The sequence below is a fragment of the Lepisosteus oculatus genome, chromosome 21 (assembly GCF_040954835.1).
Source record: "Lepisosteus oculatus isolate fLepOcu1 chromosome 21, fLepOcu1.hap2, whole genome shotgun sequence".
Lineage (NCBI taxonomy): Eukaryota > Metazoa > Chordata > Actinopteri > Semionotiformes > Lepisosteidae > Lepisosteus > Lepisosteus oculatus.
The window spans coordinates 4,967,358-4,977,742 of NC_090716.1; the positions used below are offsets into that span (position 1 = coordinate 4,967,358).

The 10,385-nt window shown below is 40.9% G+C and overlaps 1 protein-coding gene across 4 annotated transcripts; it reads right to left on the minus strand.

Moving 5' to 3' along the window:
* Positions 1 to 211: 211 nt before the first annotated feature.
* Positions 212 to 9,556, minus strand: ddb2 (damage-specific DNA binding protein 2). Of its 4 annotated transcripts, none has more exons than XM_015338579.2 (11): positions 9,343 to 9,556; positions 8,745 to 8,916; positions 7,974 to 8,101; positions 7,430 to 7,621; positions 4,997 to 5,163; positions 4,151 to 4,250; positions 3,392 to 3,569; positions 2,862 to 3,007; positions 2,080 to 2,235; positions 1,619 to 1,664; positions 212 to 1,368 (listed from the first exon to the last, which is right to left on the minus strand). In XM_015338579.2, the coding sequence occupies exons 2-11, from the start codon at positions 8,893 to 8,895 to the stop codon at positions 1,091 to 1,093; spliced, it is 1,542 nt and encodes a 513-aa protein (XP_015194065.2). In that variant the 5' UTR covers positions 8,896 to 8,916; positions 9,343 to 9,556; the 3' UTR covers positions 212 to 1,090. The 4 variants fall into 4 exon arrangements, with proteins under 4 accessions (XP_015194065.2, XP_015194063.2, XP_069037822.1 ...); XM_015338577.2 differs by having other exon boundaries at positions 9,389 to 9,555; XM_069181721.1 differs by having other exon boundaries at positions 8,745 to 9,555.
* Positions 9,557 to 10,385: the final 829 nt, after the last annotated feature.

Consider the following 10,385-nt stretch of genomic DNA (forward strand, 5'->3'; position numbering starts at 1 on the left):
TCAAAAGCTTTATTTTACAAAAATAATCTTTTCAAAACCTGAATGCAACTTTAGTTCAAATTAGATGTTCCATTTAGGTTTAGTATTACATTTGTCTTATAAAAGAATTGTCAACTTACTGCTTTATGAAAAAGTAAACCTATCACAAATCTTATTTATGAAATACACAACGTTTGCTTTCACAAAAATAAGCAAAAACAGACTCTGCCTGTGAGGAGAATGCCCTTTTTTTGAAGAAAGGTTTTTAGACAAGTTTAAATGCTTCCTTAAGACAAAGTACGAACGAAAACGAAGAGGCAAGAAGTGGAATCTGACAAAATGAGAGAAGTTAATTGCATGTCAGTTGCAGTGTTTTTGTTCCACCTAATCCAGTAAAACTGTGGTACAGTAATGTATGGAATCCATTAGTGAACAACATCAACACTTTAAAGACACCTAGAAACTGTTTTAGTAAAAGTATTCTTGGCAAGCACAAGTACAATAAAATTGGTCCCCAGACATTCAGCCATATGTAATAAGTTCAAACAGAAAACAGACATAAAAAAAATATTCATCACATGCTTGGATATGCAAAATACAAAGCCAGACCTGCTAGAGAAATGCTGCATCTGTTCATCTAAAAACAGAATTGGGAGACAACAGGGGTAGTCCAGAACTGGCATTTATGACATGTATGAACACACAAGAAACAGGAGGAGAAATTGACTAAAACTAGAAAAGCCTACTGAACTATAGGCTCATTCTGGCAGACAGGCTGTTCAGCTCAATCTGCTCCTCTTTGGCTGTGGTTTGCATTTACAATGTGGACCACAACATCCATACAGCAGCATCCATTTGCCGATGTATTTGTATCTGCTGCTCACCTGATGCAGCTTCAGTTTCAACTACACTAACACTACTGTATGTTTTAATTTCAAATAGCTGGTGAACCATTCCAATCAGTGAGCTTCAACCCGCCCTTCTTTCTATTGAAATGTCCTTTTCAGGACCTGAGAAGACGTTGAAATGAGCTTTAGTATGACAAAGCACATGAGGAGGGATACTTGAAATAAGGCATTATATCAAGAACCCTAGTCTAATAAAAAACAATTTAATCATTTGTCTTCGTCCGGTCTCTCTGGGGTTTGGCGTTTTTTCCTTTGGTCTTGGTCTGTGTCTTTCCCGACTCTGAGCTGCCCAGTTTCTTTTTCCGCTTAGTCCTCTCTGTGCTTTCCCTGCTCTCCCTGCCCGCGTGCCGCCGAGCCCCACGCAGTCCCAGGGAGGTGCTAGCAGTGGAGCCCATGCCGAGATCGTCCCCCCTGGCTCTTATCAGCCTCTCCTGCCTGCTTCTCAGCATCTCCTCCCGGCTCCAGATCAGAATGTTAAAGCCTGCGCAGCAAAAGACAGAGCTGTCATGCCCATATCAGCTGTTCCCAATGCAAATTTTAAAATGCTGCATGCCACTAATACAGAACAGGAAATGCATGATGCTCTTAATAGCAAATCAAGATGAGGAACAGTTACATAAGTGAACTGTCCAATGTACTGCGACTACTTTTAAAAACATATCCTGCCATCAGTCTCTTACTGTGGTTCAGTATCTGCTAAATGATTACAAACCAGTCATTGATCTACGCACCCATTCCAGATCCCAGAGTATCTCCCATCAGGTTAAACTTGTTAAGCTGGAAAATAAAAAGTTTTTCAGGTTTATGGCCCGTGGTACTGTTTGTGGTTGACAGGTCACCCACAGTGTAATATTCATTACGGAATAAGTTCCTCAACAAATCAAATGTATAGCTACATGCATGTCTTTTAAGCATCGTGTTTAAACACCTGATTTAATTAACTCTACAATAAGAAATTCTGCATTTAAAGGCTAATTCACATTCGTTAATGTCATTGAAGAAACATCAAAAATAGATTTAAAGAGTAGGCAATCAAAGTTCATCCTTAGCTTTTCCAACTAGCTCTTACATACTTTCCGTGACATGGAAGACACCTGAAGCAGTTTTTCAGCATGCTAGCTCTGCAGTAGGGTAGAGCTGGCATGCCTGGTTAATCTGCTGGTCTTTAACATGGAACAAAATTGGCACTCACTGAAATAATACCAGGGGCATTGGGGTCATGCAGCTGACAGACCACTTCTCCGGTACTGGCATCAAACACATCGATGGTCCTGAGCTCGTCTGGAGAGACGCGGCTATCTGGGTAGCGGCCCGCTACAATGAGGTCGTACAGAGGGTGCCAGGTCGCCTGGAATCCAGAGGACACGGCGCGAATCACAACAATAGCACACAGCTCACTCAGTGCCAGTTATTTTACAACAAGAGCTAGTAATTGCATTATGGTTTGGCTTTGCATTATGTTCACACTTTGCGCTTGGTGGGGTATGAAACTCCACCCCCCCATCATGAACTAAAGCACAGAGCGGAATGAGAAAGCTACGCTTTTGGCTACATGTGAACACTGACCACACACCACAGGATGAGTCGGTAAGAGTCTCTTATGAGCCACAAACGAGAGGAGGACATTCAGCTCATCCAGCTTGTTTGGCAGTAAGTTAAGCTTTTGTCACACTACAGGACTCGACGTGACTTCTAGGCGAAGAACATGTCAAACTTAACGACTGAATCTCGCTGCCTTTTCTGTCCTAGAGGGTGTCAAACTATATGTCCTAGAGGGTGTCACACTACACAAATGACGGGCCCGAATGCGGCTCTATACGCCGATTGTCTTACGATTATGTAAATGAAGGCTGCGACTGAAAATCCTGGGAAAAGTCGTGTAGTGTGACGCCGACTTTCAAGGATCCAGGGATCTCACCACTCGCTGGAACTACAGTTTCTGTAGCCGTACTGCAGTGGCTTTTCACTACCGACCTTGATAGGGGTGAGGTGCTGGAACTGCCGGTGTGGGTGGATCATCACATTCTGAGGCTTGCTGAAATCCGCACAGGAGTACAATCGGATTTCATCGTACTGGTCTGTGGTGAGCAGTTTGGACCCATCTGTGGGGTTGAAGTAGGCTGTAGCACACAGAGCAAAGAAAAGAGGCGGGATGAGATACTGGTGGCCAGGACTGGAACATTCCCTTTTGTGAAACCGGGAATAGGACAATAGCAGTCGAGATGCTACAGAAACTGAAACTACCTGTAAAGGTGGGCGTATCTGATGAAAGCCACATGTGCTGCAAAGAAATGATAAGTGCGCTTTCTGGTAACCACTAAAAAGCTATCCTGTGAAAAACGTGCTCATGTCAACTCTAGACCAAACAGAATTTTAACAAACAGAAAACCTCATAGGTAAGTGAAGGTTAACAAAAAATGAAAAATGTTATTCATTACAAATAAGAAACATTGGAACTAAACAAGAATATGTCATTGAAAGACTCGCCAAGATGCGTTTCTTACCAGAGTTGACGGCCTTCTTGTGAGGCAGCTCGTGCAGGAAGCTGTTCTTGTCCCCGATGCTCCTCAGGTCCCAGATCTTCACTGTATGGTCTACAGAAGCTGTTGCCATCAGCCAGTCACAACGCTGGTTAAACTCTACATGCGTCACCTTGGCCTTATGCAGCTTCTGATTCCAAACCTGAAAAGGGACGTTTGCCACAAAATGCGGCACATTATTTTCCCCTACAAGCACTTTTCAGGATTTACCCCCCAAAAGATGATACACAACGATCACAACACAACACACATTGCGAAAGACTGAGAGTATTACATACTGTAAGTGTCATTATCCCCTATCTCTAGCACTACTACTACTTTATAAATAAAACTTACTAAAATGCATAAATCTGACAATGATTTCTCTTCTAAATGTATTTCACACTCACCCCAAATTACACATTTATTACTGTAGCAAGCAGTAATAAATTAAGACAAAGGGAGCGAATACTTATTTCTACAGTTACCTATAAAGTTACAGCATATAAAGTACATAATACTGTGTAATCATGCGTACACTGTCATTTCAATCACTAGAAAGTTTAAGCATCGCACACAATGATAAAGAGTATCAACTAAACCTAGAATGTATATATTTGTCAAATCTGTAATAATTTAACAAACTATATTAATCATCAATATGCAATTAAATAACAGAGAGTGCCTACTGTGTCTGTGGTAGCAGTTACATTCGTCCTTGCCAGGCCAGCCCCCCTCACTCACCTTTGTACCATCCATTCCTAGTAGGAGGACTCTGCCAACATTGTCTCCAGTCACCACCACCTGTCTGCTGGGTGACACATCAACACTGCAGAACCAGACACTGGGAAGAAACACAGATTGGGATCACCACCAACCAAAGACCTTCTGGACTTGCGCTCTGCTGGGTTACTGGCTATAAAACAATTCCACCTGAGTTGTCCACCCTTTGGGTATCGAGCAGATTTCCCAAAAGCCAGCAAAGCGAAGATTTTTGCTTAAGGAGAACCAGGTGTAAGTGCTTAACAAGCCTCTCTTCACTGTACAGGTGAAGCCAAGGTTAACTGCTTTCCTTGGCCACCCCCTGAGTATTTACAACAATGACATCTACTGCAAATACGGTCCACCCAGCACTGCAGCTGTCTCAGTAAAATGCCCAAACAAGGACTTTAGATAAAGGCATGAGGCTGCGATCCAGCAAGTGTACATCGTACATACTGTACATTTAACTGCCAAACTACTTCTGAAAAACACAGGAAATAATATAGTGTTGTTCGCAAGGTGATTATTGGCACACGGATTATACTTTACTGCCGAGAGACAAATTCTATCATTTTAGCTAGTAAATTATGGTCACAAAAGGCAACATGCCAAGATGAGCTGAAAAGTCTTACTCACAGATCTAACTGGCATGAAACACTGCAGCTAGTATGGTGTTCTTTTATCAGCGCTGAGATCGTTTATTTAACTTCAGTGTCCATAGTGGCACTGTTTCTAAGAACAGAACAATAATTACACAGATATAAGGACAGTAGTTGTGCCCCTGCAGCCTCATTAGAGGTGCTCACACCTTGAGCCCTGTTTTCTCACCACACATTATGGTGATCGTGGCCACAGTCTGGAGCTCTTGACAGTATTTGAGACGGACCACCACCAAAGTCCTGCAGACTCAGTGAGCCGTCCCCTGATGCAGTGTAGATTTTGGATGGGTCAGTGGGACTGAACTTGATCTCGCCGACAAAATCCCCTGCTCCTTTCTGGAACAAACACAGGCACACGGGGATGAATGAGGCCAGATCTCCGCCATAACATCCAAAGGATTCACACCACAGTGAATCACTGAGGCAAACACTGAACAGGAACATGGAAGCCTGGCCTTCAATCCCACAGCAGCTCAAACTAAAAACACTGTAGATCTGTACCAGCACGCCTCAAGCCTCATGGCATCCATGCGCCCTCCAGTGGTACTTGATAATACCTGCACTGTTTGCAGGTAAGAAATGTCACCACTGAAACTCCTCCGATTTCCTTTTGGTTTCCATTTTTAGATTTTAAATTGCAGAAATCAAAGGAGAAGGAATAAAGGTGCAAATTGTGTTTTGAAGGCGGAAGTTTTAAATAAAAAACTGTATGTAATGGAGATTTAACCAAGTGAAACAACATCATTCAAACTTCCTCCAAGCAGCCCAACAGTCTAATATAGTGCTCATACGTGGAAGTTACAAAAGTAAAATCCAGTCTAGAGAGAAGACTACAACAACAACAAAATGTATATTTTTACAATACACTACAAAGGAAAGGTCAGCTTTCGAATCTTTAAAATCAAGGCTAACAGTGTAACGCTATGCATGCAATATCCCAGTGTATGTAAACAGTTGTTTTTCTTCAGAATTTATACTTTTGAAATGTATGTCATTAGGTTTCCATGCCACATACTGTACATTTAAAAAGGATCATTTAACAAAAGTACCAATGTAATATGTGAAATTAATTGAAATTGGTGAGTAGCAAAGGCTTACAACAACATGATTCATTTGCATAAAGCTTGTTTCTGTAACCTACTGTTAAACAGTATTGTGGTAATGACAATCCCTTTCCCTAAGGAACCTTATTATATTCATCCTTGAAATCAAGTCACTGGTTACTTCTGCAAGCAGTAAAAGTCTGAGACAAGAATCTATTGTTCTGTCTTCATCCTTGCATGTGATGCTCAGACTTTGTATTTCAGTTAACAGCTGAGCTCAAGAATGCAAAAGATTAGATATTGCAGTGTAAAGTTACAGCATTGTTAAACACACTACAATAGGATTGTCAACTATATGCTGTACAGTAGCCAAATGCCTTCATCTTGCACTGAGCAGTGAAGAAGTTATTGGGTATTATTTTACAACCATAACACTAAATTCTAAACTTAAATATTTATCCTGGAATAGTGAAGAGTAGGTCTGTAAGTATTAAAACTGATTCTCCATTTATGACATACTAGGGATACACTGATGATAAATGAACAACTTTTAAAATACGTAAGTGCTTAGACATGTCTTAAAAGACAATCATTCACATGGCTAGAGACTGAATTAAAATGACATCACTCTAATCAAACAGAACCTTACTTTTATGCATCATTCTCTTTATTTCTGCCATTAAAAAAACATGGATTTTCAAGTTCAGTAGCGCTTCTAAAAACTGGTTCATCATGGCATTACTTAGGTTCAATGTAAATGCCACACAGGAAAACAAAAGACCAGCTCAGCTGGACTGTGTATTTCAGTTCACTGCTTTGGAAAGAATAAGGAAATTGGTCAGAAATCTGAATATAGCTAAAGATCTGCAGTGCTCACAATTGACATGAATACTAAGAATATTTCTGCTTTACCATGGCCAGACAGGACTTGCTGATGCTTGATTTATTTTTTATTTCTGCTTCAGCTATGAAAAAATGACCATAGAATTCCATAAAATAGCAAAGATTTACCAAAACAGCTGGAGAAGCTGGAGTATTACGTAGCTGCTTCCCAGAGTGTTAGTGTATTTTCAGAAGCATCTACCTCCATTGAAAAACAAAATCTTACAGCAGACTTAAAGGATCTGAGGCAATAATTAAATATATAGTAAGTCATGACACACCATTAAACTATACTAAGATTCACTGTACAAGTGTCTAGTTTTGCCCTTCGGCATTTTTAAAAGTCAACAATAAGTTAAAAAACTGCATCAAAACTTTCTTACTCCCACTGATGAGTGCTGGCAAAAACTTTAATAGTGTTGCCTGTAAAATCCTGCAGAGAGGTCGTGCCTCCGACAGACGATGTAAACAGCTGACTGGGATTGAAAGGGTTAAACTTCATGTCTGTTATGGAGCCCCCAGCTCCCATCTAAACAAATATAAAAAAAAACACAAAAGGAAAATATCTCAGGACACTGATCACGGTGTGCTAACTACATTCTTGGAATGGAATTCACACCCAGACAAAACCACAGCATACTGTATATACCTGCCAGGCCTGGAGAGAAACCACTCACCCCTTGGATGAACTTGGTATTCTTTGACATTTCGTAGTCCAACAACACTATGTCCCCCCCCTTGGAGCCTACTGCCAGGGTGCTGGGGCACGTTGGGTGCCACTCCAGGCACGTCACCCTGCGATCGAATGGGCTGGCTGCATGGAAGAGACTGTAGGAGTTCAGAAAGCGCAGGAATGGCTGTTGTAGGCACTGGAGAGACAGGAGAGCCACATCGGTCTTCCAGACAAGAAAAGAGGCCAGATTTACAGAGGGATGGCACAGGCAGTGCAGTTATTTCTCACAAGCACGCTTCAAATGTGTGTTCTTAAGATACAACTCCGATGTCCGGAGACAGAAACAGCACACTTTTTTTTTTCTTTTTCGCTCCGTATGTGACTGACTATATGTCAAATGTTTGTGTAACAGGGAGCGGTCATGGCTTGATAAAATCACTAAGAGAGTTACCATTATTCTGCTATACCTTACAAAATCATTTTATCTTTCTGACAAAAAGGGGAAAAAAAACGTTCTTTAGACGGCAGCTCTAAAAAGAAATTCAAACCTGGCGCATCTGTGACTGGATGTTCTGACCCAGTGAGTGTTTATACACATAATGGACAATACTGTTCTGCCTGGCCGCCTTCTGAAACCCCACACTCTCTCTGTTATTCTGGAGTTCAGATCTTGCTTCTGAAATAAGAACAAGACCAGAATGATTACAAAAACCATCATTTTCGCCAAACCTACCACTAAACATAACCATTATCGGGGTTAAACCTGGGGAAACCTGTCTTTTTTAAATGTCCCACTGAAATTTAGAAGTTAAAAAAAAACAATCGAAAAGCAAAATCAAAGCAATACTCTCATACCACTACAAGTTTGAGTTATTCGAACTTTGTAAAGAATTAGCCAGGATTTTACTTTTTTCAGTACATGACATTAGTCAAATCCCACTGGCTGTTTATGGTAATTCTTACATTTCTAAAACCAAAGTCATTTAAAGTGTAAATAAATCGAAGAGACCGCATGTACAGGAATATCCTCTGGCTAATTCCATAAAGTCAGAGGAAACGACAGTAAGGAGCAGTGGAAAAGGTCGCTTTGTAACAACCATGCACATCGTTTTTTAAGTAACATTCCCTTGTCTTCTGGTACTGATTGCTTGAGCACAAGCACCAGCAGATGGAGCAGCAACTCAGAGGGGAACCGCTGGCGCCGCAGTCTCATTCCGCCCACTACTTGTTGGGGAGCTGGGCAGGCATGCCTTATTGCTGAACCGTCCCTGCTTGGGGAAATTCAACTTGAGACAAAGCCATGAGCTCCAGTCACACACCTGCTTTCCCCGGAACGCCTTCCTTTTTCTTCTTCAGCTTTCTTGAGAGGGGTTCTTCCGAAGGCTCTGCTCGTTTGCTCCGAGAGGTGGATGGCCTTTCCTTTTGGCGTTTGGGCACCGTGCTGTCCAGGAGAACTTTCTTTTTGGCCATCGCTTTCCTTGTGCTGTTCACCTGGTGTGTCGGATAAAAAGGAACAGGAAAACTATTTCTGTGCATGAAGGGTTAAATAAGTTCACACTCAAGTCAGTGCTCTGTGTAATGTATTCCTACAAAATACTACTAGACCTCGTTTAACTAAACGCTTAGCATTTTCCTGGTATCTGACTGAAGAACATAACTTTGCAATAACGTGAGAATACGGGAGATATCCAGCTTTAACATAAGGGACTAGTTGCTCTTACAAAAAGTGCAGGAATGCAGAAGAAATGTATGCATTTAGCCTCTCAAAGCATTCTTAGACAACAATAACAATTCAAAAGCACTGCAAGCTTTTCGATGTTTAAAAAAAACACATGCACTTCTATTTTTAACAAGCAATTTGGGTTCTACTTCCCCTCCTATAGTTTCGTAACACCATCATTAAATAAAATTACGAACAGCAAAATTCCCATCTTAAAACAAAGCCCGTGCAGTCATACGTCACCTAATCCTTTGTAAAAGACGCTTGAATGAGGTTCTTTATGGTGATTTTTTAGAGGGTGATCGATACTAAGCGCTCATTTGCCTAACACATGGACGCAGACACGATCGATTTTGTTTTTAATGACGTCACGACCGGGTTGTTTTGTAACATTTTCTCTTTGTTAATCCAGCAGGTGGCAGTACTAATACATCCACTTTTCCGTCCCCCTTTTTTTCTTTCAGCGGAAGACAACTTTCCGACAATTGTCTACTAATCATTATGCACATTTTGGCCAATTTCGTAAAGGTTTTAAGACAAATCAAGGTTATTGTGAGTACTACGTTTAAAAATATATCACATATCACCAGTTTTCAGGTGTGTTAGGGAAGATCAGATTGATCGGAATTATCATCGATATTCAGGGACATTAGACAATCAAAGCGTAGACTGAAGACTCAGGTAGCTGAAGTTCACACATGATGGTGCTGATATATATGATCAAGGTTGTATGCAATATTTGTGGAGCAGATTGATTCAAATTAGAACCACGTAGACTTAAAGACAACCGGGCCGTTAAGATCATTCCAAAAGACAATACAGAAATATGAATCCTGGGTGCCTGGAAACTGAAACTCTAGGAAAGTCCAGTCCACTGTTTTTTGTAGGTAGCCTTAAAGCCTTAAAAGTTTGAACTCACACTGGTAATATTGTAGAATAAATCCAAAAATGATTGAGGGCTATTTGTGTAAGGGTGTTTGATAAACACCTGAAAGAGACAGATCACCAAATCAATTATTTTGTCATAAATCATTCCACTCCTCATCTATAAATAGTCCAGTCTGATAGCTTCTATCTTGACCTTGGAAGTAGATGCCATTTTTGGTACTTTCATCCTTATGCATTTTCTATGTTTTTTTTTAATTAAGACAATAAGCAGTCAGAAGCAGTTCTATTACAGGGTTCAATTGTGTCACTGAGGGCTCAGCTGGAACAAAAACAAACAGGTGTGTTGGTCATC